At 37.1% G+C, this 17,500-nt stretch overlaps 1 protein-coding gene across 1 annotated transcript in view; it reads right to left on the minus strand.

Annotated features, from left to right (window-relative positions):
- Positions 1–10,033: 10,033 nt before the first annotated feature.
- LMO4 (LIM domain only 4) overlaps positions 10,034–17,500 on the minus strand; it is a 15,899-nt gene continuing 8,432 nt past the window's right edge. Inside the window, exons 3-5 of the mRNA XM_073357155.1 lie at positions 15,479–15,575; positions 14,976–15,131; positions 10,034–10,777 (exon numbers count right to left, since the gene is read on the minus strand). Of these exons, the coding sequence (XP_073213256.1) occupies positions 10,769–10,777; positions 14,976–15,131; positions 15,479–15,575 (262 nt within the window). The 3' untranslated portion in view covers positions 10,034–10,768. The remainder of the gene's footprint in view (positions 10,778–14,975; positions 15,132–15,478; positions 15,576–17,500) is intronic.

Here is a 17,500-nt window from a genome sequence, read left to right on the forward strand (position 1 = left end):
AAGCAGCCAGAGCCATGTGTATAGCTCGTTTTCTGTGGCTTAAGGCAGCCAGCCCCATTTTTACTGTACTGGAACTGATTCAGCACAAACAGAGCAGGCCACTTTAAACTGCCCCACACCAGGCGGATGCTACAGCTCTGACTGGTTTTAAAGTGTTAGCTGACCCAGTTTTAAAACCAGTTAGAAAATTTCCCCAGAGTAGCCAGGACCTAGAGGGATGGGGTAAAGTGACATTTAAAAAAAAAAAAAGAAGAGGAAGTTTACAAACAGAAAAACAATAAGTTTAAGGATCTAGCTGAAATCAACACAAGCCAAGAAATTCAAAATTAAAAGCAAAACATCCTGTCTTCTAGCTTGTAGCCATGAATTGCAGCCCATAGGATATTGGTTGGAAAACCCTACAGAACACAGGAAAAAGAATTGGATTCAACCAGATTAAATTTCAGCCTTAATTTCTGTGGGGATTTTGTTTGTTTATTAGAGTTTAAACAGGCTTTCTAATTGCAGTTTAATGTAGATGGGTATATAATGCAGCTCTTCTACCAAAGGAGTTCATGGAGCTGGATAAGTATATTCCAAAAGGGCTTTTGCTAGTCCGAAGTAATATGGTTGAGTGGGATTAACATATGGTCCAGCCAAAGTTTTGCCTTGAAGAAAATGGAAAAGAAATGCTAATAACTAATACTGTGTTTTCCTCTTTATGGCCAGAGTAGTTATAAATAGTTTGGTCGATTTAAACACTTTTTTAAAGCGCAAGCACATCAGAAAAGATAGGGCCCAACTCCGCTGCCCTTATTCTCTTTGAATGGTACCTTAGCCCATGAGTAAACCTACTGAACTCATTGGGACAACTCACAGCATAAGGTACTACTACTAGTACGACTCCTCAACATGTAGAATGGCGGCAGAATCCAGCCCCTAATGAGCACAATAATATGCTGCGCTGTACCTTATCAGCAGTTAAAGAGGGCTGAGGAATATTTAGACTCTCATTGTGGAGAGAATGTCCAGAAAGGGATATAATGCCCAGCTAAAGAACTGTCAAATCACATTGAAATCACCACTTCTAAGTTTGAGGCTGAAATTGCCCAGCGTTCGTCCACTCTAAATATGAACATCAGACCTTACTCATGCTTATAATATAGTCATATCAATGTAGACAGGAGGAAATAATTTTATATCAGTGCTCTTAGTTGACTGTGTGATTGCAACTGTGATATTATTTCTCATGGGAACTTCAGCCCATTGATTAAATAACCTTCCATCTACTGTAGAGCAATCATAGCACAACATTTTGAACAAACATGGGTTCTGACTGAGTCCTATTGTACTCTTTAGTGACTGTACTGAGCAGTAATTAAAAAGTAATGAATCCTATTTAAATATTAGGGCATGCTGTCCTAAACCTCTGAATGCCTGTGGGTGTGAGCAAACTAACTGTAGGAGGATGTTCCTTGTTCTGTATAAAAGCACCATATTCATCAAAGGGTCTCAGGAACTGCCAGCTCCAGATATATTATTTCTAATTTTTTAATTTTCTTCCATTTTGAAAATATGTTGCTCATCTGTCCAGACTGGCAAAAATTAACAGTAATGAGCTAATTACCATGTCAGTGGTCCTGTAGGCAGAGTCATTCTGCCCATCTGCCTCCTGGCAAAATCACCACTCTAGAAAATATAAAACAAAACTTTTTTTAAAATGTGTATTTGTATTACCTCTATATAGCCCTCAGCACTGCCTCCTCCTATCTTTTCAGGGTTCAAAATCTAGCCAGCATCACTTTTTCTCGCTTTGTATTTCTAAAACATTTTAATTGCTCTAGCAGGGTGAAACACAATCACCTACACAAATAGATGGCTGCTGAGTTACACCACCCTCCAGGTGAAGAAAATACCATCTGCAAGGCTTAGAACATCCAAAACCCCATTTAGAATTCCTGGCCCTTTGGAAATCAAGCCTGTTTGTCTGCCTGATTGATTCACTTTTTAATGAACTGGGAAAGCCTGTAAACTTAAACCGGATGCCTCCCTTTCTACTGCCCCATCCCTGCAGCAATGTACTGATTATATTTCAAGTTATTACAGGATTAATACATCTGGCCCAATGCGTCTTTTCCCTGCACTTCAATAAAAGTTGTGTCCAACTCTTGCTCCTGCTATTTTAATTACACACTGGATCTCCCCACATTACCTGTGAAGTGCTGGCAAGGCTGTAACATATCCCCTTTTCAGACCTGCCAACATCTCAATGGCTAAAACCTACTAGTGTCATGGTCTTGCAAAAGCGTTGAGTATTTAAGGCCACAGCTTGAGCTTTACTATGCACAGTATCAGCACAACGAATGGGTAGCAAAGCCTTAGCCCAATTGAAAGTAACGAACTAAGATAACCCACAAAATACCATTTACATGGGGCGAGCCTGCGTCATCGCTGTCTGAACCCACGGCACTGCTGTAAAACCTCTGTACAAGGGCAATTTCCGACAAAAACACCAATGCACAACACATCCCATTGTGCCTCTTTACCATAGTAGTGTGTCATACTGTACAGCCATTAAAGAACGCTTTTGAAAAACATCATTATAAAAAAATGTCATTGTGGTTTAGCGTCAGCTGTTTACAAACGCATTGCCACACAAGCTGCCAACGTCACTGTGTTGACTAGGGAAGTTATGTTCTTGTTTACAGCTGTGCATCAATTCTGCACTATATTTAGTTTTGGTACACAGTACATATAAAATTCTTACTGAGCTTAATGTTGCAGCAAATAACACGTATACAGTAAGCTTGTAGGATTTATCGCTGGCTGTAATGTCGTAGCACATATTCTAAATATCTATGGTGAGTGATCTAGTTACATGCACATGCAAACAAAATGGCAATATATTTAGTTTAAGAAGTGATAAATTGTGTTTGCTTTCATTATTCTCTATATAGGAGCATATGAGTTCAAACACAACCTAAAAAGAGGCTGTAGAGCTGCAAAAATGTCCATGAACTACACATTGATTATCAGCTTTGAGAACTAACATGGCTTTGCTCCCCATTACAGTAGCTCATAGAGGTCCCAATCAGGCGCTGAGCCCTAACAGGCTGGGTGCTGTACAAACAAGTAATACAGTAGTTGCTAAGGTTGCTTGCAGGGAATAAAGAACACTCATAACGCAATCTTTCTAACACTATTCTGGTCAAAAATGATGTTTTAGTGAAACATGTTTTGAAAAGAGAGCAGAATTTTTCCCTTAAAATTCATTTTTGGTTTGCTGGAGATTTTTGTTGTTGTACTAGGATCTTTAGTAAACACAACACCATAAGGTTATGGTTAGCTAATTCATCTAACATTTTTCAATATCTTTTTGAACTACAGCAATTAAACGGAAAATAGAAAAATCAGCTCAGCATCCTGTTTGGATGTAATTAAAGGTATAATCTGTTCCATTTGAATACTTCAGTGCCTATCCTTCTTAAAACAACGAATAAGAATAGTAGCTCATTTGTAATATGGTTTTTTTTCAAGCCATCTTAAAAGACTGACTGATGAAGCGAGAATAATCATTTTAAATTACGACATAAGCACAAATATACCAGCTACACCTTCAGAATGATTGCTGTAGGGTCAAAAACTGCTTTGATATATTAAGTTGAGTAACTCGGAGGATATTCTTTATTGTAAGAACCTGAAGTCTTTTAGTAGTTTGTATTAAAGTACCAATATTGCTTATATAATTGCCTAAGTGAACAGTTCGTTATACATGTGTGATGGCTCTCAGTTCTTTCCTTTGGGATTGTTGGACTTCAGTGTGTCTTATTTATTTTTAAAGAGGTTGTTTTTTTTAATTTTTAACATCAATGTCCCTTTGTTTTCAATAACAGCAAAGTGTTTTACAGCACATAAAGACAGTGTAACATGCCATTTACTATTAGTTGCTGGCTGGTGGTTTTTTTTAATGCATTTGTCTAATGGACATTTATCCACTGTTCCTTAAAGAAACGGAGGATGGGTGTAAAGTTAATATCAGTCTTGTTCATTTATTTTTCTTTAAGCAATCAAGTTTTCCTTAAAACACAGGACAATCTCTTGTCTTTCAAGACTGAGTATGAGACCTGCAAAACAACTGGCATGCGTTCAGCATAGCCGATGGTCATCATGAGATATTACGGTCAACTGCAGAAGTTTTTAGCAAAAAGCTTTCTTATAAGATCCCCAAAGAGGCAAAAATATACTTTAAAAGGCATTTTAACAAAATTGGAAACAATCATTAGCTACCTCTGCGCCTGAGGCATCTGGGCTGTATGCTTTGAACCCAATCCTGAGTGCCTGTTGTGAGTTGCTGAGCATCCTCCTCTTCCTTTGCCGCAGAGGGCAAGCACAGCACAACACATAGGATTGGGCCTTCATTATTACGCTGCCAGGGTGCAAGGCATTACATCTTCTGTACACATCAGGCCTTAGCCTGCATTCCTACGCATGTGAGTAACTTTTTACTTAGGTGAGTAGGGGCCATTTAATTCACTGGCACTACTGACCATTACTTCTGGACAGATTTGCAGGCTTGGGGCCCACTCTCGGTAGAGCTATTCCATTTGACACTATTTTCACTCCTTGATAACTGTCCCAAAACTATTCCTTCAGAGCTGAAAATTTCTCACATTTAGTATCAAGCCTCATGTTACATTGTGAAGGAATGTTTCCACAAAACAAATTGAACCATTTTTTGGGCTAAGTGGGTGGTGGGAAAAAGTGTCTCATACAAAAAGTAAAAGTAAGATACTTTTTTTGCACTTTTAGATAACTCAGAAAAGATGGTTGTGACTTTTCAAACTCACCGTGAACTCATTCCTCAATGAGGACAAGTGCCTGACAAGTGTTAAGCAATTTGGTTCTCAGATAAATAAGGTTATAAATACTTGAGAATGGCGTCAGGGCCAGACAGAGCAGTGTTTGAACGGGTGGATGTCAGAAGAACTTAAATGCCAGATTTTCAGAAGTGCTCAGCACCCAGCCACTGCCCTTGTAACATATATAACCAGCTTTTTCAAAACAACTCAGCACCCAATGTACTGAGCGCTTTGGAAAGTCTCACCACTAATTCTGGTGCTTAGATGGTAGATGAGCAGGGGTTGGACTAGATGACCTCCTGAGGTCCCTTCCAACCTTGATATTCTATGATTCTATGAGCTCATCTGAAATATCGGGCAGATATTTAAGCACATGAGTAACTTGTCTCACTTGAGTTGACCCATTAACAGGACAACTCACATTTTTTAAATTATTGCAAAGATGGGGTCCTTAGTGGAATCTCAGTAACAGAAAAAATGAATAGGTATCAGGCATGGCCTGTAAAGCATTTTCCAATCACCAAATTTCTTCAGATTATTATTTGTATTATAGTAACACTTAGAGGCCCCAAGAGAGATCAGGGCCCGGTTGTGCTAGATGCTGTACAGACACATATAAAGGTTAGAAGAGGAAACAGGGGCACAGAAAGGCGTAACAATTAGGCCAAGGTCACACAGGGTATGTCTACACTGCAGCGAGGAGTGAGCCTCCCGGCCTGGGTAGACAGACCTGCACTAGCTTGGCTCACACTAGCATGCTGAAAATAGCAGTGTGGCCATTGCAGCTCTGGCAGAGACTCAGGGTAGAAACCAGAGCCAGGCGGGGCTTCAGAGCCCAAGCTGCCACCAGAACCTCAACAGCTGGGCTGTGATTTTTTAGGATGCTAGCTCAACCATGGGCTGGCAGCTTGCACCCTGGTGCAGTGTAGGCATACCCACAGCAGGTCAGTGGCTGTGCTGGAATAGGACGTATGTGTACTGCATGCCAGTCTTGGACCCTGTGTCCATTAGCCCACATTCCCTCTGGTAGTTCAAAGGCACATCTGAGAACTTAGGTTAGTTTTTAAACATTTAGTTTTATCATTAACTAAGATATACACATGGAAAAAAAAAATACTCCGTACTTATTACTCAGTCCAACCGATTATTTTTTAACATCTTCCAAAAAATTCACTGCTGGGCAGAGGCTAAGACCCCAGAACTGCCTTGTGGTCCATGCAGGTGGATTGCTGTGCCCACACAGAGTCATATTAGTTTCAGTGGCGGCCTGCCTGGGTGCAGTAATCTGCCCTTGTGGATCACAACGTAGGATCAAAGCCTAAATTTCAGCCCTGCAAGGAACATTTTTGAGACAGCGAAAAAATGTGGCTTAGCATAAAATGGCTCTCACCTGATGCACATCGCGGTTGTGATGTCATTGCCACAAGCACAGGAACCAATGTAGTGATGGTTCTGAAATGTAATTAATAGCTATAAAGTTCATTCCTCTTTGGAGTTCTTACAAATTAAAAACCTTTTTGTACCAAAAACTTTGCATCTCATTTTTAAAGTCCACCTACTAGTAAATAGGTAGAGCCCAGCATTTAGTACCTTTGCCAATAGGTTTTGATAATCTGACTGTGTGGTTTCCTGGGAACACTACAGTTTAAGGCTAGCAAGGGAACAGAGGGGTGTGGACAAAAAAAGATGGTATCTTGGTCACTTAAATCAGCCTTGCCTGTTGTAGAAGTGTGCAAATAATGACCATTCTAAATAAATTTCTGGGTTCATTAAAACAATTTATAAACACAATTTGCATTTTGTTCTAGCCTTTTATTAGTTGCAATTATGGAGATACAGTAACCCTGTTTACACAGCTCTAACAAGTCAGGACCTCTAGTACATTATTGGCTTGACCCTCCCCCTACTTGCAGTTCATTCTCAACAGAATCAATCTGAAGTTGAAAACATTCCCTGTAGGAAATGTACACATCCTTGCTTATACAAGAACAGAACATAATAATGCAACTTACAGTACCTAAAGTTTAAGTTCAACTTCCAAAGATCAGCCCTGACTTGTCATTGCTCTCAGCATGTTCACAATGAGATCAGAGTGCTTCAGTGAGGACTCGGATTCTTTTAACTTGACAAGGGACATAGGTGAGCATGTTATACTTCACTGTTATTCAGAGCTCAGACTCTACAGAGAGAAAATGAGAGCTGCTCACTGTTTAACATGCATTCAAAGCACTGCCAATCTAAAATGGCTGCTCAGTCATACTTTAATTGCAGTTTCATGGAAACAAATTGCTACTTAATTACAATAAGCTTTTCTGTGGCTTAGCTGGACTGACAAGAGACATACACCTGGAACCAAAGCAACAAGCAGTAGCACTGGCTATCTAGAACTTCCTGCTTTATAGTTTCTGGTAACGAGGTCAGTCCAAGAACACAACCACTTAGAGATAATGCCACACTAAAGCAGGTTAGTACTTAAAATTAAAGATTGTGGCTTCCACTGACTTTCTCCTTCCCCTCCCTCCAATAGAGCTGTTTGGAATAATGGCATATGGCTGTTTGCCAGACTCTGATATATAATTCTTGGGCAGGAGAGAGTAATATAATTTGAAACTAATTTTTTAAATCATAATAGCAAGGGATATGAACTCATACTATATTGGCATTTAAATACTAAAAACAAATTAAAATTCAACCTAAAATTAGTTGATGCAAATTTTATCAGTGTTAACTAATAAGGCAAACAGGAGACAAACTCAATGTGGTTAATATTCTTAATATGTGACTTAATTTCAGAGGCTTCATTCTGGTGCGACAGCCTCATTTTATATTTCATAAGATACTACATAACCTGTTTAAATATTTAAAGATAAATCATGAAAGACTGGAAAGACTGTATCTTGTGGCAAACAGAATTTGGTTTGGAAAGGCTTAATGTCCCAGAGCCTGCTGGGATGAGTAAACCTCATAACTAGACAGCTGGATAGGTAAAAACATTAAACCCTTTTAGGGAGCAATCTTTTTACAAAATTGTTTCATTAATAAGAGTGACAATTTATATGATTGAGACATTTATGCAATATAAACAGAACATTTTATCAGTTCACTATGATTTCAGATTAGTAATTTTCATTTTTTAAAACAGCATTCATCTTTGAAAGCGTGGGAGCTCTTACTAAATGACACTGTATTTGTATGGCTTTTCAGAACACCAAATAGCATATATTTCACAGAATCAGTGCAGTAAACACATGTGGTAAAAGGTGAACAAGTACATGTTTTTCCTTATAGACCTCCTTAAGAGGGAAAAAAAAAAATAGCACAAGTTATTTCTCACATAAGGACAAATCTAAGTGGTTCCAGGAGCCTTCTATCCACACCTAGCATCCCCATTAAAGCCCATTTTTATTGTTTGAAATGCCTCTGGTTTCAAGAAAGTGTTTTACCTAAAGTAAGAATACTACTTAAATATGTTCCATTGTATATTCATAGCTCCATTAGTCCTCCTCCAATTTAGCACATCAAAGCAAAGGCTTCACCACTTGCATGTGGATTATGCTAACATGAGTGACATTTGTAATCTTATAGGTCTGCAACTTACGAAATGCTTTTAAAGCTTGCTATTAAATAGGTAGCTGTGCTTTACAAACCGGTCATATAATAGTTTATTTAAAGCCTTTAATGAACTTCAACCTCTACATCACTAAATGCCATACTAAGTTATTAACCATCTTCTTAGCATTTCTAGGTTATTGGACAACTAAAAAGCTGTACATGTTCAATTTAAACACTCTACCATGAGTGCTTATAATGATAGAATATAAAAGATGTCTACAGTCTCACTAATACTTGAATTCTATATTCGTATGTCTCAAAGCATCTTTGCAAAAAAATTAAAGCAGCACAATTTGCAGAACTCTACCTAAAGATTTAATGCTGGATCAAAAAAAGCTGAGAAGCATCTTAAAAATCTGTAATTATGTTTTAAAAACAAAGCCATGAAAACTATCCATAAGAGAATTTTTAATGCCACACACTTCATGCACTCACGCATTTGTTTTTTGTGCCTGACAGTATATGGTAAACCAGTCTCTCCTCCCCCAAAGAAATGTCTTATTTTTCCAATCATTGAAGTGTTAAAAGCAGATATTTAGCAGACTTTGTATATAAAGAAGTTCCAGGAAGTAGGATGCAAAGAGAAGCTTGCTGTTGGTTGTTTAGATACACAAAAAGCTGGACTTAAGGTTAAGTCTCCCATCAGCATGACCAGAAACACTTAATGTGTCATGGCTGCTCTGTAACTAGGCAAGATGAATGAATAAATACCTTTTTAAAAGCACAATTAAAAATGTGAATAGAAAATATTATATACTTCAAGCTTGTTCGACTTTTGCTAATGTTTAACAATGTTGCAATACAGTAGAGGCATCTCCCAGGCCTACTTAACATTGTTCCCCTGTATAAGGCATACAGCTTATGTCCATAGGTTCATAATATAATTTTTTCCCACATCTAGCAAGAGCATGGAATGTTTTTTCTGAATGCCCTATAGTTAGCCAATTAGCATTTCAAGGAAAAACTAGGTGAAATCCTACTTCTCTTTCAAACTAAAAATAAAATAAAAAATAATAATTAATAATAAATCATCAAGAACAGATCACATTTAAGATCACGTTAGTACCAAAAAGGCCAGGAAAGGGCATTTTCTTCCCTCAAGACCACCACTGTTCAGTGTGATTTATTCTCCTATAGCCAAGATTCAGAGGTACTACTAAACCTCCTTATAGGAATACCCAATTCAAGAATTGGGTCAGAGAACACATACCCCTTTGTTGCGAGTTTTTCCTATAACATTTTTTATATATATGTATGTATGTGTGTTCCCTTCTGAAGGAGGACTGGATGAAGGAAGACCGTGGTTACTTTTGTACATACCAAGATTCATTGCAACATGGCTGAACTGTAAGGATAGGCTTGCTGTTATCAGAATTAATATTCTGAACAAAAAAGTTTTGGAGCATTGCTCTGCACCTCTGCCAAAAGTGACAGGATTAAGTAGTTTGACAAATGCCTTATTGGCATAAAACTGTAAGAAGAAAACTAGATTTAAAGTTATTTACAATTAAAGCAACTGCTACATAAAGTTTAGAATGTGGTATAACAAAGCAAAGCTTTTAAAACCCAAAGTCAATAAAGTGTTTTTGTTTTAAGTTTTTATTATTTAAATACACCGTACTAGAGCAAATGTCTCTGAAAATATCACAAATAAAAGATTTTTCTTCATTCAGCAAATTAGAAGTAGGTGAAAATTTCTACACAGTAGCTGCTATGAGCCTGCCTTTTTTTTTTTTGGCGCCATGGGAAGTAGCAACAGTAGGGGACAAAAACACTTACATGCATACATACATTGTATTTTACAGAGAGAGACAATAAAAGTGTTTGTGATATTCTATCACAAAAGCCACATCTTTCCTTTATCTCATGTTCAGTTTGATTGAAACACGTTTCCTTACAACACTTAAATATACAAAGAGCAAATAGAATGTTGTTAAGGTAAAACACTGGGTACAAACTCTGGCCAGTGCCCTGCTAATTGTTAACGAGTGTAGAACGCAGATTCAAATGCTGCTTTTAATCAGCTTCCTTAGACATTTTCCCCACCCCCGCCCCCAAAGATGTCCTCCGGTGGATCTTTTTTCATTTTCTCTACAGTCTCCCATTAGCCCAGGTTCATGGAGTCCTTAATGTTCATATTCAGTCATTTTAATACACCAATAAATGTAGGAAGGGCAATCAAGAATAAAGAAGGTGCAATGGCATGGAGCTGGCATTGATGCTAGCTACAAAGGTGACGTGTCTACTGGAGACATGGGATCCATCTGTGATGAACAAAATTTGAGATGAAGGCACGCATTCTGCATTACTCTGACCTTTTAGCAGACCTGTAAGAAATAAAAAAAATGGGCATCTTAGCTAATAAGCTAAATTTGAGATATGAAACTAACATAACTGCTTGTGTCTTCTCTTTTATTCATGAATCTCTTTTATCAGATCACTTTCCAACTGCGACTTGATTAAGGCTTTCTACCCTAGTCATTCATGCCACTAATGTTCAAATGCTGAAGAACTAATACAAACATTTCCTGCAGTTTTTAAACTTGGAGACAGTAACAATAAGTGTACTTTCAGAAAGTTTCAGGTTGGAAATCGTACAGTGAAAAAAGGTGTTTTTCTGGGCCCCTATTGAAAGAAATGAAATGGTATGCCTGGCCTTTGAAGAAGCTAGTAATATGATCTTATAATTGGAAGAAATACCGTGTGAAGAAAGTAAGAAATACAGCCAATATCCTCCCAAGGCAGCTTTGGTTAATATGCTGCATAGCACAAGAGCTAAATATAGATATTTGGGGATTTCCCCCCTCCTTTTAAAAATTCCTCATCTGCGATGTTAGTTAATGTTACATAAACATTTTAATATATGAAGTCAAACGGTCTTCCACACTGATGTGTTAATGAATTGTGATAATTAAAAGTGCCTAGCTCCAGAGAAATCTAACTTTCATAGATAAAGTACAAATGATCATCCAGAGTCTTCAAATACAATCTGTTGGCAATTACCAAAATGAAATAATATATATTAGATTTTTATGGTTTTTAAATGACATTTTGAGCTTCCCAGGAAGTTCTTTTCACCCTTCAAGTTACTAAAAGCCTGAGGTCTAGTAGTAACTGCAACCCCCCACTTTCAAGCTAATTAAAGTGGAGGAAGCTTGGAGGTTTAATTCCCGAGAGCTGAAGCTCAGTGTGAGAAAGGTAATTTGTCTGTCCAGAACAAAGATTAGAGAGCAGCCAGCAAGCATATTTAATAAATGAGCATCAAATAGCCTCTACTACGGACACAGACAACACCAATTATGTAACTACAAGGGAATTGTTGAGTGATATGTAAATGAAGATTTTCTTTTTTTAAAAAAGATCTTTTCCAAGAAATAGAATAGCAAGACGTAATCTAACTCATACTTTATTTAAAAGTTTAGGAGCTGAACATAAGTGAACACGCCAAACATTGCCCATGGGTGGAAAAAACTTACACCACTTTTTGGAAAATGGAAATGCTGTAACAAACAAGAACTAGTAAAAAAACAACAACACTATGACTTCCAGAAATAGTGAATTAGGTGCAGACTATGTTCTCTGCAGTGGACAGCACCCCCTCCTTTAAATAATGTGGCACCCACGACCTTATGTCCTGGCACTCTAGGGCTTTGCATTGTGCTTGTAAACAGCACTCAGTTTAAATACTTGAATTTATTTTTTCAAAATACACAGCAAATAATGAAAAGTTATAGCTAAAAGCCTTTGAACATAGCTTAAGAAGGTGAAAGGCAGGAAGAGTCAATATCATTGCACGTAATTTTTATGTAAAAAAGCAACCTTTTAAGTAGAATTGGGCTATTTAACTCAGACTTGTGCCAATCACTAGTATAAACTCTAGCTTCCATTTGGGACCTATATTGACTAAGACTGTAATAAGTTGACTCCATAGTTGTCAAATATGGCTTCATACGTGTGCAAAACAAAAATAAGTCACAGTACCAAGAACCTCATACTTGTATTAAACTCTCCTTGGCCTCTTAATAGCTAGTTAGCTATGAATAGCTGTGCTATATTCTACTTTGCTCATAATCTTTAGGGAAAGAGCAAAAAACCTGAAGATTGATTGGTCTGTAACGTTTAATACTGGGTATCGTATCTATTTCAGCTAATGCTGTCAAATTGGAAGTACGTTTTTACTCAGTAGCCCATAACATAGCTCTCTGGAAAGTACTTCTAATATGTACATTCTTATATTGTTTTATGCATTTTAAAGAAACATTACTTTTTTGGCACCTTCCTCTTTAGTTTCCAAGACTAGAAGTCAGACAGACCCCAGCTCATTTCCTCACATAGATTTCAGTTTTCAAAGTTCACATTACTCCCCAATTCCCCCTGTGAAAGTGGGTATAAAGAAATTATTCCTAAGATACACTAATTGTGAGATTTCTCTCTCCAATTTTCTCCTTAACACCTCTGTCTGCCTCATCATATACTGTAGCAATGTAGTTAATAGCCAATGATAGTGATAATGAGGCCCTGTTCTTATTAAATGCTTCCTCTGCATTTAGCTCCTAGCAGGATAGCTGCAATTTTGCAAGCTACACAAGCCAGTTTTACTTCTCTTTTCCTCACTGGGTCTACTGATATTTTTGTAACTAAATCGTTTTTGTTTTGCTAAAGCATAGCAAGACACTGATAAAACTAAGTGACTATTTAGACACCTATCTGAAGTTGCAATAAACTTTACCTCCACACAAGGCTAGTGAATAAAGCACTTATTTTCTCAGAATGGCAAACTTTTTACTACTATATATAAAGATGAATGGTTTTACCTATATTTTGAAATAGGTTCTCTGCAACTGTTCATTTAACAGATTCATTGCTAGCTAGTCTGTATTATAGATTTGTTTCATTAAAATACACAGTAGTATAGATCTATGAATCTTTACATGCATTTGTACTTCCTTGAACAGACCTCATATTCTTCATCACTCCTAAATAGTTATGCAGAACAAGTAATTAAGACTCAGTATTCAATCCAGTTACTCTGATAGACAAATTAAGTAAATAAGTGTTCATATTTTGATGTAATTACAGTTCACTTTCTAAGAGACTGGAAATATACTTAAGATTATTCAGTTACATTTGTGCAGAGTAAAAGACAAACAAGTCTATAGTAATGTAGCGATGCAACACAAAACTGGTCAAAATTAGAAACCAGTTCATGTTTTCCTGTACAAATTTACCCACTAAAGAAATAAGTAATTTAAAATTCTTTTGTATGTTACAGAATACATAAGAAGCCTAGCATTTTCCCCAGCTATTTTTTAATCTTCTGAATTCCTGTTTGCAGATAAATGTTATTTTTTGTGATCCTTACAGACATTAATGAAGTTCCTATTGTAAATCTATAAAGAATTACCAACTGAAATGTGCACTTTTTGTTTCAGTGCAATAACTCAGTGCTGTGTGATTGCCTGGGTTAATGATGAAAAAGTCAAATATACTATCAGAGCTGATGGAAAAATCTATCACCAATCTGAAATTAAAATTCATCTGTGGTCAATAAGATTTAATATCCATGCAAGTGGCGCTGTAAAGAGTAAATGAATCAATGTCATCAATACATAATCAGTATGAAATATGAGGTGAATAAAATTATGTGCAAGAGTCATACATTCACTCTTTTCTGGACCAGTGTGGAATGAACAGTCTCTTAACTGAAGGTTGACAGTAATTGTTACAAATTAGGCACAGCACTATCAAAATGCACTCACTTGCATAGCCATAGGACTTATTAAGGAGATGAAAATAGATCTAAAACTATCCAGTTCTAGAACTACAGGACAACTGTTGATACAAATTTTTCCCTCTGCTACTACATGTGTATACTCAATTTACTTGCAACTATGGACCAAGAGCTGTCACGCACAGGGATACACAATCTCTACTGGAGATGTTAGTGTTATGGAGTGATGAGAGAATAAAACTTTGATTTTATGACATGTAAAACATTCAGACTACTTTTCTAAGGATACCACAGTTTTTGAATATTAGTTTAGGAAACATACTAAGTGTAATATGTTAGTCTGAAACGGTATGTGCCCTAGTTTCTACTAATTCAGGAACCTTTTCTTCATAAGACATTTGTTACCATAATTAAAGGATCTAATTTTCCTCCCACTGTAACCTGCTCCCTTGCAATCCTTAATCTCAACATTTTAAAAGGAAATGCTTCTCTTCAAGAGAGTTTATATTAGGGTTTGCTCCCCATAGCCCATTATACGTTACTAGCTCAATAGCTATACAGCTAGAAATACCCAAATCTGAATAAACTGAACTCAATTAATACAACTTTCATATTTAAGGGTTTATATTTCCTCCAAAAAGTCTTATAACTAAATTCAGTTATTCAAAGGCCCCTTTGTGTGTGTGGTTTGGGGGGAGAGAAGAAGAGGGAGAACAGTGTCCACTATTAGGTTGAAAAGAAATTGATCTTAATTTAACTCTAATAAAGCTTATTAGTAATTGCTGAGTATTCACCTTCTGGTCTGGCAGTAGTGGATTGCTCTGAAGTGAATTCAAATGGCCATTGATGAGAGCTGTAGGTCTATCATGTTCACAAAATAAACTGCCATTGATGTAGTGAAACCGGTCTCCTGGGACCAGGCGATTCCGGCAGGTAGAGCAAGTAAAACACTGAAAAGGAAAGACACAGCAAATGAAACTGGCGCCAATTAAAAATGCTGCAGGTTTAAGTGTTATTCTTGAGAGATTTATCAGTAAAGCATGAGGTCTGAAGCTGCTTAGTTCCTAGTATCACCAAATATGGTGTTGGTCTTACCTGCTGTTACTCAAGTGGAGTTTTACTGATTATTAGAGGACAACGCTATGCACTATGGGAAGTTTTAGAACACACACTCTTATTAGTAATTATTGCCCTGCTCTTTTAGGAATATATGAGGGATGCAGAAGTTATACCATGTAAGAAGCACACAGTGAAGCAGTACTATTAACAAAGTCAACAGACAGGAGAAGAGACCTACCTTAAGATGATAGACGTTGCCTTGTGCCCTCATGACCAGCTCACTAGCAGGAATTGACTGTCCACAAGCGCTGCAAGCACCACTATTTCCAAATAACCTGAAATAAGGGTGATGATCATGAATGATTTAATACACAAGAGGCTCTGAATATTGTTTTTGTGCATCAACATGACAAGATATTATATAACTATTTTAGACTTCTGCCCCCGTATTTCAACTTGTTTACATACTGTAATGTGCAAGATACATTTCTGTATAACCGGAAGCTTCACCCTACCTCAGAGACAGGGATGCACAGAATTTAATCAAAAATATTGACTTGCACCTCAAGCAAATACAAAACAATTCTGTACTACACACATTTTATCAGATTACTGGGTTCATCAGAAGAAAAAAAAAGATACAATTCATGACTGGAGTTTAAATGCATTGTGTCCTTGAAATTATATGAAGAACTCTTTTGTACTTTAATCATATCTTGAGATATGAGTCATCAAAAGGGTTAAGAGGATTTGATTGTATATCTAAGAAGACATCATGCTCAGTGTATTGAAACTCCAGTAAACCTCCATCAGTGCAGAGTTTCCATTAGAAACTCTCTGCTATCCAGGTTGATATATAATGTGTATGGGTTAACCTTTTCAATCATGGTGTCAACACTTTAGATTTGCCTCTGCTCATCTCTTTCATCCTAACCTTCTCTCTCTCTCGATAATGAAATGCTTGCTCCAACTTCCCTCTATCTGCTCCTGAGTCCACAATTTAGATTACTTCATCTCTGCTAGCAACAAACTGAATGAAATTTCGATTTGAGCAGAAAGTAATTTACCGGGATCTGGACCCATTTGTCATCATATCTCTCTGGGTGTTTGCTGTATCACTGCAGTTTTCCTATGCAATCAAATGAGACCACAACATCTGCCATGGGGTTGGGGGGAAGGGAGGGGGAAGTGTGTGTGTGTGTTAGGCAGAAGAGTAGTGAAGAAAAAAATATATACATAATTCTTCAAATCCATTTAAAGGCACAACACACTGAGTCAAGATATAATACATAAATGAATATTGAACTTCCACTTCCACAGGACAGGTTAGCAAGAATTAGAAAAGCTTTATTTGTTTTTGGCATTCTCCTTTTAATATCCACAAATATTTATAAAAAAGAAGACTACCAAAATCATTTCATAGCGAAAAGGGAACCTGAACTAGTTGGCAGGGTCACAGACCCACTTTCCTACATGATGTAAAAACAGAGTAATAGGATTTACAAATTAATGTATTGGTGTCATAATAAATATTAATATTTGCATTTCCTTCCTATCCAAATAAAGTCATAAAATTCTGTTTGTGTCAACCAAGGAGACGTGTTACTACAGAATACCCATAATCTGAATGATTGCAGCATACCTCTGTATAAAAATAATTGCTTTGAATTTTCAGAATCTGAGGTTGCAGAGGAGGCTTGTCATGTTCAAACTACTAATTTGCTGTCGCCACTTTATTGAAAATAGCCTGTAAGTTGTTATTAAATGTATCGACTGAACGACAGGGAGAGTAGTAAAACTGCCCCTTAAGATGGCTTTTAATAGGAAGCCCGAGAAACAAATTTTGCAGCAGCATCGATTTGAAGAGTTCAATCAAAACTCCATTTCAAAACTAATTAGTCTGAGATCCACGACACATTGACACGTTCTTGCAGAATCAGAATGGTTACAAAGGGAAAGCTGAACTAATACACTGTCAGGACCTCCTGCCAAAGGACTGCACTGCCTCAAACCTATGGGGCCTTTATTATGGTATCATCTAAACCAGAACCACTTCGCAGCATTTACAAAAACTACTGAGATTGCTCCCAGAGCTTTCCATCTTTTATTGTTACTATCAATGAAATTAGGAAGAAGAAAAGGGGTATGGGAAGTAGCTTAAAAGCAGAAATGGGACTTATCACATTACTAAAATAAAACCCTAATTTGTATTTTTGGGTCCAAATTTGACAAAGCTATTATGGAAAAAAAAATGAAAAAC

The sequence above is a fragment of the Lepidochelys kempii genome, chromosome 8 (assembly GCF_965140265.1).
Source record: "Lepidochelys kempii isolate rLepKem1 chromosome 8, rLepKem1.hap2, whole genome shotgun sequence".
Classification (NCBI taxonomy): Eukaryota; Metazoa; Chordata; order Testudines; family Cheloniidae; genus Lepidochelys; species Lepidochelys kempii.